Source organism: Malaclemys terrapin, chromosome 1 (genome assembly GCF_027887155.1).
Source record: "Malaclemys terrapin pileata isolate rMalTer1 chromosome 1, rMalTer1.hap1, whole genome shotgun sequence".
Taxonomy (NCBI): Eukaryota; Metazoa; Chordata; order Testudines; family Emydidae; genus Malaclemys; species Malaclemys terrapin.
Genome location: NC_071505.1, coordinates 302,151,930 through 302,165,709, shown reverse-complemented (window position 1 = coordinate 302,165,709; position 13,780 = coordinate 302,151,930). Strand labels below are relative to the sequence as shown.

The following is a 13,780-nucleotide window of genomic DNA, read 5'->3' as shown; positions in this document are numbered from 1 at the left end:
GAGTAGGGGAAGCATCATTTCTATCTTTTAAGCTTTGAAAGCCTTGCAAAGAGGAACTGAGCAGTACTTCTTATGGACAAGCGTGCTGGCAATCCATTTGAAAAGAACACAGTTTGAACTAAGCTGTTCAGAACATACCTGCATTTCATACGAGCAATGGGTACAGAGTATGTGATGTTTTACTTGTGGGAGAGTTACTGTGGTATTATTGCTTGAAAATGAAAATAAAAAAAGCTGACTGTATGTTAGCCGATGGCATAGAAAGTTGAAAATCTAAGAAAAGCATGAAGGACAATTTTGTTTCCGTGTTGAGGTAGTTTTTATTAAAAAAAAAAAAAGTGAGAGGCACAGCTTGAAATGTTAAATACTTAGTAACTTCTGAGAAAGTATCCATTTTGCTGCACAAACAGTTCACACCTGTGAGCCAGATTGTGTCTGTTGAGCTGAGTTTATTTCATGCTGATTTAACTCACCATTGGAGGGGCCGAGCTGCGGAACATGAAAGTGGAAACAGTACGAGACAGTGTACATGTGCAGTCACACCATCTGCAATTTATGGAAACTGGGAACAAACACTGCGTAATCTGATATGGGAATGGTTATGTTCAATGTGTCACTGATTTTTTGGTGACTTTATCTGGAGAATTAACATTACCATGAGTAATAAAAAAAAAAAAAAAAAAAAAGCTTTAAAGCACAGGCAGATGTATTAAAAATAAGGAAAGGATGTGAATGTGGATAAAACAGATAGTTAGTGTTCAATGGTACTAGCATAAAGAATCTAATAAAATTCTGAATATCGTGTGTGTGTGTGTGTGTGTGTGTGTGTGTGTGTGTGTGTGTGTGTGTGTGTGAGTGAGTGAGAATCATCTTGGAGGAAAAACACAAATTTGTGTGAGGCATACTATACTGCATGTGCCTATAACACTTAGCTGGACTTGGTTGAGATGGTCTCACAAGCGCCATTACTTTCAGACAATATCTAGATTGTAACTATATTATGCAGCACAACTAAATGTCTACCCGGTTTAATCTCTGCTTGAAAGGATGCAGCTAGCAATTGTGTGTAGTGTGGTATGCAACACTCGTGCATAACTGCATCTGAAATGGTTACACTAATTTCAACTACACGGGCAACACTTTACAGTAGTCGCGGAGCCCTTGCTGTCTTTTGGTGTCATCTTCTGAATATAGACTGTTTTGTGGGAACTTTTTAAAACGTTATAGCTATGTATTTCAGATGCTTACTGTTATGACAGAAACTCCAGCTGCTGTGCTGTTGGGTTTAGGCCCTGTATTGAAATGCTTCTTTATCTTCCCAGCTACTGAAAGCTGATGCTCATTCTCTGGAAGGCCATCATCCTGCAAAAAAAAAAGAAACACAAGTTTATAGAGAAAATGCAAAATAAGGGAGAATGCTCTTTTTGCAGGATTGTGAGGTGATCCTGGAGGAACCTGCAGATGTAAAAAGTTTAATAAAAAAAAGTTTTTTCTTGAGATTCGTTTAATTCAATGTCATCTTCTCCATGAATCTACTTAAGGTATTTATAAGGAAACTTGTTATCATGGAACAGCCCCATTTCTCTTCTCAGCTTTAGCTAATAGCTCTCTTTCAAACTTTTATAAATGTTCACATTTCTTAACTGCCAGTTTATGGTAATTTGTTAGGTCCATAAAATGTCACAATAAGCGAATCTCCGATTGATCCTTTGTTCTGTTAATACATTTCAATCAATTAAAAGTGAAGACAACAATACTAGTTAAAAGGTCATTAGCGTTAAAAAGAGAAGCCCAGTTTCTCTGATATGCAGCAAGGAAATTGTTCTTGTGAGAGAATAAGTGTGCTCCAAAGTCCTCCCAAAAGCCTTGTGGAGCTCCATTTTCAGAGATGTGAGATTTGGTTGAATAAAATTTTATGCTTTAACCAAGGGAAAAAGTGCTCAAACAACATGCAGGCTGTCACGGAGTCTGGTCTATGCCCCAGCCTGCAATCAGTCTCTCTGGAGTGACCCCTTAGTGGGCAGGCCCCAAGGACACACAGTTCCAACAGGGGCAGGCCTGTGGCCTCCAAGACTGGGCCTTCGGCACCAACAATCCCTGTCTGTCTCCATGGCTCTCTGCAGTGAATCCAGCCAAGCCAGAGTCCTGCGAGAGACTGATACTGTGCCCCTCAGGACGCAATGCTCTCAGGGAGTACTTACAATGACACAGGAAGCCTTTTCAAAGCAAGTCACCTGGCACACGGAATCTTATAGTGCTTAGGTTAGCACAGAGAGGCAGAAATTACACTATAGTACATGCCATGATGAGCCAGCCAAGCTGAAATAAACTCCATCTCTGGCTCCCACCCCCATCCATCTTTTGTCTCCCCAGGTCTGGGCTCTTGAGTCCCTCTAAAAAGGGCTGCCCTTCTTCCAGTCACCTGACACCTTGTTTTCCAACTCAGTTCACAAGTCCTGCCTGCTCGGGTGTGCCGCTGTCAGGTGTTGATGTTTCAGAGGTATCTCTTGCTAGATGCTAAGTTGATTTGGGTTCCGTTTGAGACAGTTATTTAATGAGCCAGCCCCAGGCAGCCAGGTGACACCCAGACCTCCCGCACTCTTTTAGCAAGTGTCAAACTTTTTTTTTACAATGCAAAGTAGCGAGGGAAACTGAGGCACACATAGGATTAATAAAAATATTCCAGAAAATTCTCACTCCATCTAATCAGGGATGCATTTTTAAGGTTCACAGGGTTTGATCCAAGCATGACCAGTGGTATTCACTAAATACTAACCTGGGAGGAGACTCCTTATAAAGTCTAGAAGGGGATTCCCCTGGCTAGTTCCAATGACTCCTGACCCAGCTATGGGATAATCCCATCAAATGGATAGATGCCTGATTGATGGCTTCTGTTACAATCACTGATTGTGATATTATCACATTTAGCCTATGGCTAAATGAAGCCACAATCCACAGAAAGCTCCAGCCTTCCCTCAGGGAGGTCAAGACCTCAATGGGGGACTACAGTTCTTCCCATGCATTACACAATATCTTCCTATGCAGCTGTGGGGGACACAGGGGTAAAGAAACGTGGGTTCCAGCCAGGAAAAACAGATAATGTTTGAGTCAGTTGTGGCCTTGTCTTCACTAAAAAAGCATGTTATTAACTTGAGTTAAAATCCTAGTGAAGACAAGGAAGTTTGTTTTCACAAAAGTTAGCAGTTCAAGTTAAAGACCAAATTAAGAACACGCCTTTTTTAAGGTAGTGAAGACCCGTCCTTTGTAACGGACCCAAAGGGTGGGGCCAGATAGACCATTTTAAGAGCAATGCCAAGAACAGTTACCTTGGCAAAGCCTGCCCACTATTGGATTATGCAGTGTAGCAGAGAACAGTAACCTTGGATCATATCAAATGACTGGCCTGCAGAACTACTGCTTTGGATTAGAGCCCTGAACAGGACTATTTTTTAATTCCGCTCACTCTATTATGGCAGCGGGTCCTGCAGGACCCGCGGGGTCCCTATCCCACTGCAGGGCTCTACACTAGTCTCATTCAGAGCTCTACTTTGCATCTCTAGTTATCAACAATTGAATCAGAGACTTAAACTAAGCATTTTAGCACCAAAAGTACAACACATGGAAGTAACAGATCAAGATCAGAACATAAAATGAGTGTGAACATTCATTTTTCTGTCTTTGTATCAATTCTGAGAGCACTTAGTACGTTACACAGTTGCTGCAGTAAATCATGGGCTTTGTAAGCATATGGGAAGAAGGTTAGTTTGAGTTTGTAGATTGTGGCACTGATTTTCAAAAAATTCCACACTCACCTCTTAACAAAATGCACTAGCAGGCGGAATATAGTCAAATGCAGAGATTTAAAAAAATATAGTAGTTGGTTATTGTCTAGCAGAAGGGAGGACTGGCTCAGTGGTATATGACCCCTAAAATAACCTGTATTCCTCTGACCTGACCTTTCCCAGAAGAAAACCAGTCTATAAAACGAACTCTTTCCTCTTCTTCATAGGAAAAAAACCCCCAAAACGTACATCTCATTTTTCAAAGGTCTGAGGCACAAGAATCACCAAGTCCTGATGACTAGTGTAATATTTTATATCAGGGAAACTTACAGCCATAGCTCCAGAGATGATATTCCAGATCCACATAACATAGGTACATTTTTTGAGCCACAATGTGCTCAAGCTGTGGCAAAGTTATAAAATATTAATTAATCTGTCATTGCAACACTTTCTAACAACTTTTGCTGCTATCTGTTGTTTACTTTACAAATATACTGGTATTCAGGCTCCAAACTGGAATCACTTCATCCAACATTAAAAAAAAGATACACATCTAGGGTGAAACATGGCAGCTGTTTAATATCAAACAGCAATGCTACACTACATTTTATGGCAGGAAGTGAAGAAGAATATCATACCCAAAAGAAACTGCAGGAGGAATTGAACGTAGGCTAAATGCTCCAAATAGGAATTTGGTCAAGACACTGTAAATGTTAACCTCCCAAAGACAGTCTTCACTAACGAGTGTTCCAGTCTATGCATTAACCATTAGATATACACACTGCTTCTCACAAGTGGTCTGGACCTTGGTACTGCATCTCATCTATAGTACTAGGGACAAAACTGTCAAGAGTGACTGGTGATTTTGGATTATTCACCTCGAAACACCTTAAAGGGGCCTGAGTTTCATAAAACGCTGAGCACCCATTCTCTCAAAAATAGGCTCCTTTATAGTGTCTCAAAAGTTGGACACTCAGAAACTGAAGCACCTAAAATCAGTTGTCACTCCTGAAGACCTCGATTCAGGTTTTACAACATACTACTTCAGTGTGCAATTGTTTACTGTCATCCCTGACTAATTTGAATGTTCCAGCAAACACAGTTAGTTGCTACTCAGACAGAGAACCTGCTTTGTTTTGTTTTAAAGAAGGAAAAGGAGCCAGACAGAGGCTGCTGGTGACATTCCTGTATATAATAATTATCATGAACGCTGCTTACATATTTGCATTGTGCTACACAACAGGACATGTAAAGACCCAAAGAAAAAGAAATTGTGCTAAAAATCTTAAGGAAAGCTCAGGACTGCTGGACTCCTACTGCCCTGATGCACTCAGATCCATTGCACAAGATGATCACAAGAGGTTTCCTTTCCAGCGCTAATTGTGCCATAGGAAGAGGTCATTATATAAATAACAGAAGAAAATTAGACCAATTAAAAGCCCTGGAAAAGCCTGTTGACTCTGTTTCCTTTACGGTTTCCAATGAGATATGGGCAGCGCCCTATGGTGTGACCAAAAATATTGCAGCTGCCAAATAAGAAATGTCTTTTTAAATTAACCTCCTTATGAACGCTCAGTTTATTATTATTTACTGATGGTTACTTATTTATTTCACATACAGGCAGCCAGGGCCAATGTATCTAGGGAAATGTTTTAAAGCTACAGGTTTCCTAATCCTTTTTAGGCTGGCGTGTACAAAAAATAATCCACTTTTGGGTAATCATTATAGCAGGGAAGGGTTTACAAAATGTAATCCATCCTTTTCACCATTAAAACTTATTGAATTACAGTAAGTTAAACATTTTTATTACTCAGAAGTCAAGAATTGTACCATAACTTGCCATTGGTGCACTTTGGATTATATAATATTTCCAGTGTTTAAAATGCTAGCTCCCAAGCCTCTAGCCTCTTTTATAATTCCTTAGTTTTGCAATGAATATGAGCAGGCATAGAAAACAGTAAGAGTCCCAGTAGGGGAAGTATAAAACCGTGGATTTGTTTCTAGCTCTAAGAGTTCTGTATATGAGAGACAAATCCAAATAAACTAAATTGAAGGGGCAGAGAACTGCTGTTAAATTGCATTCAGAATCCAGGATCTCCATCTGTCTCAATGGCAACTAGCCAAAGTCTTTTCAGGTTTTGTTTATTAAATTGAAAACAGCTGGGATATTATTGACATAGGAACTGTTTTACTGGTCTGATTCTGACCATTGCAAGTTTTGTTGTTTCTAAGAGAGTCCAGCTATTTTCGTTGTTAAAATTTAAACTGAAATGAAGGTTGGCTCCTATTGAAACTGTCATACTAAATTCCAGCGATGTCATCAACTTACAAAGTAATCATTTAGTATACAGTCATAAAAAGCTGCACTTGGAAGTGCAATAGTTATTTACACCCGACAAATACTTTTTACATAGAATAACTAGGCAGAATGTCAAAATGAAATTTCAAAGACAAAAAAATTTTCATGAAAATTATCACGAAAAATTATTTCTATTTTCCAGCCAGCAGTATTACCCACAATTTTAGTGCTATTTCATTAGTCTCAAAACTATAACTAAGTCCAAAATATTATATAGCATTTGGTACTAAGGAGAGGTATTTAAACAGATTTATTAGAAAAGTGAAGTGTTATTCCACGTATTTACTTTCCTTCTAGAAAGAAGCAGAATATTTTATGAAGATCAGCTAAAATAAACATTTTCACTTGTAGATCTCCAGTGCTGTTATAAATACAAGTAAGCATTATTATCCCAATTTTAAAGATGAAGAAACTGAGGTAGAGAGAGTGACTGGTTCAAGGTGATGACAGAGCTAGGAATGGAAAATGCGTCCCCTGACTCCCAGTACAATGTTCTCTCTATTGGTTCACACTGCCTCTGTAGAAAAACAAGTTTTCCCTTCTGAATTCTCTCTCTCTCTCTCACACACATATATACTTCAGGCCCCAGTTCAGGAAAGCATCCCCATTCTGGACAGCACCTAACCATTATTTCTGGACAGCACCTAACCATTTCACTTTAGGCATAAGTCCCATTTAGTTCAGTGGACCTTAAATTTGTGCCTCAAATTCAGCACATAGTTATGTGATAGCCAAACTAGAGGTGGACTCAAGCACGTGCTGAGGAACTTTCCTGAAGTGAACTCCAGAAAACTTATCTAGCAAATACTTACATTAGTCCAAGAAAAAGGTATTTCTAGCCTGATTAGCTCTGAATGGTGGCTAATATATAGCTGAAGAAGATTTACTGACCTCTGAATGTGGAATGCTATAAAGGAATGATTAGGGAGACAAAAATCCCCATAGAACTGGGATAGAATACTTCCTCTAGTACAAACAGGAGTGCTATATGTTTTCACGGTCATATGTTTAAAGAATATTAACAATAGCATGACTTTCAACCAGGGCCGGCTCCAGGGTTTTGACCGCCCCAAGCAGCCAAAACAACAAACAAACAAACAAAAAAGCCGCGATCGCGATCTGTGGAGGCAATTCGGCAGGAGGTCCTTCGCTCCCAGGCGGAGTGAGGGACCGTCCGCCAAATTACCGCCAAATACCTAGACATGCCGCCCCTCTCCGGAGCGGCCGCCCCAAGCACCTGCTTGACAAGCTGGTGCCTGGAGCCGACCCTGCTTTCAACACTAAAACACTGATCCCCAAATTGTTTCACGGTCCTGGAGGGTGGGGAGGATACAAACAGGGACAAGGGGGCTGAGACTGGGGCCACAGCTGGGAGCAGGGCCAGGGCCGGGACCAAGGTCAGGGCTGTGGCCAGGGGCCAAAGCTGAGGGCAGAGCCAGAACCGGGACTGGGTGCAAAGCCGCGGCCGGGCTGTGGATGGAGGCCAGGGGCTGCGGCCAGAGCAGAGCTGGAAGCAGAGTGGGGCTGGATGGCACTCCCTCCCCACCCCATGAGGGGGCTGATCCAGGTCTCACTGCGCCCCTCTGAACATTCCTCCATGCCCCCTAGGCAGGCACGACCCACAGTTTGGGGAGCTTTGCACTAATGGAAGTAATACCTCTGCCACTTCATCAGTGCCGGCTCTAGGCTTTTTGCCGCCCAAAGCAAAAACAATTTTGGCCGCCCCCCCCGTTCTTTAATTACCCCACCCCCTGGCCCCGCCTAAACTCCGCCCCTTCCCCAAATCCCCAGCCCTGCCTCCTCCCCCCAGGCTCTCAAGCCTAGGAGGGAGGGAGGGAGGGGGAGAAGCGGCGCGCGCGCCGCGGCCACTTGGAGTCTCCCCCCTTCCCAGGTTTGAGAGCCTGGGAGGGAGAGGGAGCAGCGGCGCGCGAAACAGCTGTTTCGCGCCCCGCGGCCGCTCGGGATCTCCCCCTCCCTCCCAGGTTTGAGAACCTGGGAGGGAGGGGGAGACTCCGAGCGGCCGCGGCGCGGGCGCCGCTTCTCCCCCTCCCTCCCAGGCTCTCAAACGGCTTGGAGTCTCCCCCTCCCTCCCAGGTTTGAGAACCTGGGAGGGAGGGCGAGTTGCGGCCCCCGAATCAGCTGTTTCGTGCGCCCTGGCAGCAGCAGCGGAGGTGAGCTAGGGCGGCCGGGGCACATTTTTAGGGGTGGCATTCTGGCACCAGCCATGCCGCCCCTAAAAATGTGCCGCCCCAAGCGCCAGCTTGTTTTGCTGGTGCCTAGAGTCGGCCCTGCACTTCATGCAGCTTGCTGAAATGGTTTTAGTTAAATTGCACTCTGATGCATTTTAGTAAAGGAGGGAAAAAAGATTTCAGGTTCCAGATCCTCCAATGGTGTAAAATCAACAGAGCTCCATTAAATTCAGTGGAGCTATGCCAATTTACACCACTGAAGAAGCTGGCCATGAGACAGCAATTCTGCTTAGTAAGTCCCACTTTCTATCTCTACCTTATCCCTCTTCCCACAGTTCCCTCTCACTCCAGAGATAAATACTTATTTTTGTTCGGAACAGAAATTATTTAAAATTAGGATATAAACATTGCGTGATAAGAATACATCCTTCAAGAAGGAAACAAAATACCACGAGCAACAACAAAATCTTCTGCCTTAAAGTGCTAAATTGTCTCATTATATATTGCACTCAATGTCTATGGGCTTTACATGACAAAGGGGCTGTGCAGTTCAGAAGTATTTACAATTAAAAACTGCTTCTATCTGAACAGCAGAATGGAGGATAGAACTACTTGAGGATGTACTTTGTAGCTACTTTACACACCATTTTCAATTAAGGAATATAGTAAACTATTTGGACACCTTTTAATTTTTTTATGTTATTTAATTAGTCTGTATATTTGAATTACAAATATTCCTTTTTGGAACTACACTCTCTAAGTGTCTGAGAGAGATCTTTTTGGATACTAGGGGAAAGTGCTGAATCACACAAATGTGCTAGGGAGGAATTCCACGCTGGTACTTGCAATATGCAAATTCAGATATTTTTTCTTGTACTCATTTTGCTTTCATATATATTCATTTTTAAACTGGAATCTAGATTCTCCCCCCCACCCCCCGTTTTCGTTACATTTTTATCTAAATATTTTGAAACATATTAAATAGCCATAAATAATTAATATTAAACAGCGTCCCTGTCCCAACATTAAAGCATAGACAGGCCCAAGCCTTCTTAATCTATATCAGATTGATCCATATGCCACCTCTTTGTTAATCAATTTTATGGCAGGTTCAGAACAAATAAGCATTGATCTAAAGATAAAAATGAAAATTTCACACTAATCTAGATTAAACTGATATGACTGCACATACACATGTTTATAGTTCAAATTTGGAAGTTAATATTTGATTGTAAAGATTTTGAACTTAATGCTGAATCATCCAGCTTTAAACACGGACTATATTTCAAGACCCCTTAATTGTGATTGCAAGACTTGTGAGCCCATCTGATTTACGTGCACAAAATGTGTCACTGCACCTGCAAATTGACCTTTGGGAAATGGACAAAGTTTGCAGGTGCAATTAAGGAGGTGTGTTGAAAATGTGGCCCAAGATATTGGGGGAAGGGAGTGCAGAGCATTGTGCACAAAAATATTTAATTGTATACTAGCAAAGCACTTTCACTTCCAGTGAAACCACACAGTAAGTTGGTCATTACCTGTGTCTGTTTTAGAAAATGTTGGCTCCAAAGAGGCATTTAAAGTATTTGATGGCAAACAGTTAAAAGATTACAAGACTAAAACAAGAATCTGCAGTCCTGAAATTACTTACATTAACCCACGGATGTTCGAGAACTTGCAAGGCTGAGAATCGCTGATCTACATCTACCTGAAGCATCATTGTGATAAGTTCCTGTGAAATGGAAGACAAGATCCCATTTAGAACACATTTTTATGAAGAAAAACAAAAGATTTAATTCAGTAAAGTGATCTTCAATTGATTGTAGTAAAGCACAGTGTTCAATGAGTGGGAGAATTATACAGGATGGAAATATACTAAGGTTATTTAAAAAAACTGTCAACTGCTGAACTGTAAATTGAACTTCTAAATCAACAGCTAAATAATGCATTGAAAAGCTAGAAGACCATAAGTGCTGAGTTAATTTTGTAGTCAGCAGTTTGTAGAGGAAAGAACTTCTCACATAATGTACAAAACAGATGGGAGCATGAAATCAGGTTAGTTGCCCATTTAGAAAATAGCCAATTTTCTCTAAAGATGATGCAGACTACTCTAGAATTTGGCTCTCTCTAGCTCCCAATATCAATAGCAAAGTGGATATTTTCAAAAAAATATTTCTAACTCTTAAAACCTTTGTTTTAATGTTTCAAATTCTTCTTTACTATTTTCCCCTCAGTTTCCTACCAGCATTTAATGCATTACTTCTCCCATCAGTGAGTGCATTCAATCTATAGAAAAGATAACAGTAATGGGATGCTAATATAAAGGGAAATCAGAAATGATAGACATCAATTATTTTCAATAATATATGGGAGCAGAATAGAAACTAATGATGTTATGCATCAAAATGGAAAATTTTAAAACAAACTAACTAGACAGAATAGTTAGATAATGGAACGAGCTTGCCAAAGGAGCTGTGGAATTGTCATTAGAGATATTGAAGACTAGAACTGATTCTTAACAAATGAGCAATGTCTTACGCATGATGAAATCAAGCTTGCCACAATACAAAGGGAGGGATTAGAAGACTCCTACTAACACTTAATGCTTTCTTTCAGCTCCAAGTACTGTATCCTGTATGTTAATTTCACTAGTTTGAAAACTAAAATCCCAACTTCTACCCCTCCCATATTATTTCCAAAAACATAGTACAAAACAGTGGTATAGAAGAATCAAGAGTCAGCGTTTAATATGTCATTTTCAATCCTCACACCCCAGATGAAAACACTGACATTATTTTGTGATGAATTAGTGCTCATACTGAGAGCATATATTCATCCTATGATTATGTGTTGGTGTTCCCAAGCTTAAGGTAAGAAAAGGAAAGTGTTAGGGTGAAATCTATTGGTTATACACATGCCAACTCAAATGGACTGCAAATATGAAACCCCAATCAACTCCAATCTTACTGTAACTCAGAATGCCTAGGAACTCTGTAATTTCACCTCTTACTATAGTGCACCAATGAGACTGCTCCAGAGAATTTGAACTCTTGGGCCAAATTCAACCCTGTTGTGCAAGTGTGTTTAATTGTGTTAGGGACTAATCCTGAAAGGTACTGTGCACCCACAGCTCTCTTACCTCCTCTCAGAATCAAGCTCTTCCTTATTACAGTAAAAGCTGTTTTATCCGGCATGTTGGGGGAATGGCAGGTGCCGGTAAGTGAAAAATGCTGGTTAACTAAGAGGGAGGGAGTTTGGATGCAGTAGGGTGCGGGGCTGGAGATTGGGGCGTGGCAAGGGTGCAGGGCGTGGGCTCTGGGAGGGAGTTTGGGTGCAGGAGGGGGCTCAAGGCAGGTGGTTGGGGCACAGGAGGGGGCTCGGGGTGCCAGATTGGGTGGGGGGGCTCCCCACAATAGGCAACCTGTCTTGGCTACCCGTAGGCAGAAGCACGGTAGGCGGCTCTGCGTGCTGCCTCTGCCCCACCCTGAGCGCTGGATCCGCAGCTCCCAGCCAGGACAAGTCGCCACTTGCGGGAGCTGCCTGAGGTGAGTGCCCCACAGATCTGGCACCCCGCAACTCCTACCGCACCCCCAACCTGCTTCCCCGAGCTGCCTTCCACACTCAAACTCCCTCCCAGAGCCCGTGCACTGCACCCCTTCGCGCACCCGAACCCCCTGCCAGCCCCGCACCGACTGGACTATAAACCGGACTTTCAATGAAGATCAAAAACGCCGGTTTATAGAGCTTTCCGGTTGGTGAAGTGCTGGATAAAACAGCTTTTACTATACTTGAAAGTTGCTTTAAAAAAAGAGGACTAAAAAAATGAACGGCTTGTAATGGATTGATAGAAAAAGTCAAAGTCTCATACATTGGCAACATTCAGGAGTTACAAGCAATGTTGAGCCTGGTTCTTTGACAGAAAGAGATATCAGGACAATCCTTTCATGTCATTAATCATGGGACATGTTTTCCTCAGATATTTAGTATTTATAATACAATTACACCTGGAGGTGCCAATTAGAATCCAGCTGCCATTGTGCTAGTCGCTGTACAAACCCAGAGAAAGCACAGTCACTGCCCCAAGGATGGGCCTATTTATGATCCAAGTTACTGGAAGTTTTAACTGTTCAATAGGTGTTGACAGGATGCTTAAAACTAGAGCTGGGCAAAATTTTTCAGACAAATAGTTTAGTCTCTGAAAACTGCAGTGTCAGGTCCATCACAACTATCTGAATTCAGATTGATTTTGGCAAATAGATTCACCCCTCCCACCTAAAAGGGAAAAACGTTGAACAAGTTTTTAAATGTTTTATTTCAACATATTGTTTCAAAATGACATTTCATTTCAAAATTTAGCTAGATTTAATTACTAAAGAGTAAAAAACACCTGATAACAAAATGAAATGTTTCATTTGACCCAAAAACATTTCCATTTTGGGTCGACCCGAAACAAAATGATTTTTTCTGATTTTTTTGATTTAGCCACTCAACTGAAAAATAATTTATTCATTCAGCTTCGTTTTTTCATTCACTGTATAAGAGACAAATACTAACAAAATGCTGCCCAGGTCAGCTTACAGTCTAAGACACAGACAATTATCAGATAATAATGTTGTAGATGACACATATGTACTTCAGGGGAGTCTAGACCTAAAGCTTCTCAAATATAGGGACACAAAAGAACAGTAGTTTTACACTCTCTTTGCACACACAACATATATACAGGGCACCTTTGATAAAACAGAAGAGAACCAACTTTGTAAATCTACCTTTGCAGAATCAGAAACATTATCCCAGTATGGAGATGGGAAATCCACCTGGCCCATCAAAATCTGATCAAAAAGCACTTCCTGGTCATCTCCACATCTGTAAAGCAAACAAACACAAAACAAAACATAAGATTTATTTGCAGATGTCGTTTTTATAAACTTTTAAAAAGCAAGTAAAATGCTTTTAACTGTAGTTCACTAAGTTTGCCTTTTGGAACCAGTTCCTCTCCCCATGCCACATGGCCACAGTTGTGGACTGTGAGGGCACTTGAGATGGAGCACAAGTGAGAAGGGGGAAAAAAGAGTCTACTTGTAGGGCGACCTCTGTTAGCTCCCTCCACCTTTGGGATACACTTCCCTCTTTGTTTCTGAGCTTGCCTATCTTTAAGGCAAGGCCCAGCCCTCCTTCTTTGCTTTAATGGAGAGGGGAGATTTGTGAGGAGAGGCTGTAAATTTGCTTACAGGTGTAAATCTCTGTTGGAAGGCTTACATTTTGTTTACATTTTACTGCTTCCCGCTTACTGTGTTGGGGAGTAACTGGAGGAATCTGCTGATTTCATCATACATTATAAATGCTTGCCAAGGGCACCCGAAGGCTGGAATGGGTGCATTTGTTTTGCAAGGCAGATTACATCAAAATAAATAGAATGAGAAGAGACTGGGGTTTTTACAGTAACACAA

General features: G+C 41.4%; 1 protein-coding gene across 4 annotated transcripts in view; it reads right to left on the bottom strand.

Annotated features, from left to right (window-relative positions):
- Positions 1–13,780, bottom strand: part of DCLK1 (doublecortin like kinase 1) — a 385,805-nt gene that overhangs the window by 21,568 nt on the left and 350,457 nt on the right. For all 4 annotated transcript variants that reach the window (XM_054015297.1, XM_054015299.1, XM_054015298.1 and 1 more), the window contains 3 exons: positions 13,100–13,196; positions 9,982–10,062; positions 1,249–1,362 (listed from right to left, as the gene is read on the bottom strand). In XM_054015297.1, the coding sequence (XP_053871272.1) occupies positions 1,249–1,362; positions 9,982–10,062; positions 13,100–13,196 (292 nt within the window). The remainder of the gene's footprint in view (positions 1–1,248; positions 1,363–9,981; positions 10,063–13,099; positions 13,197–13,780) is intronic.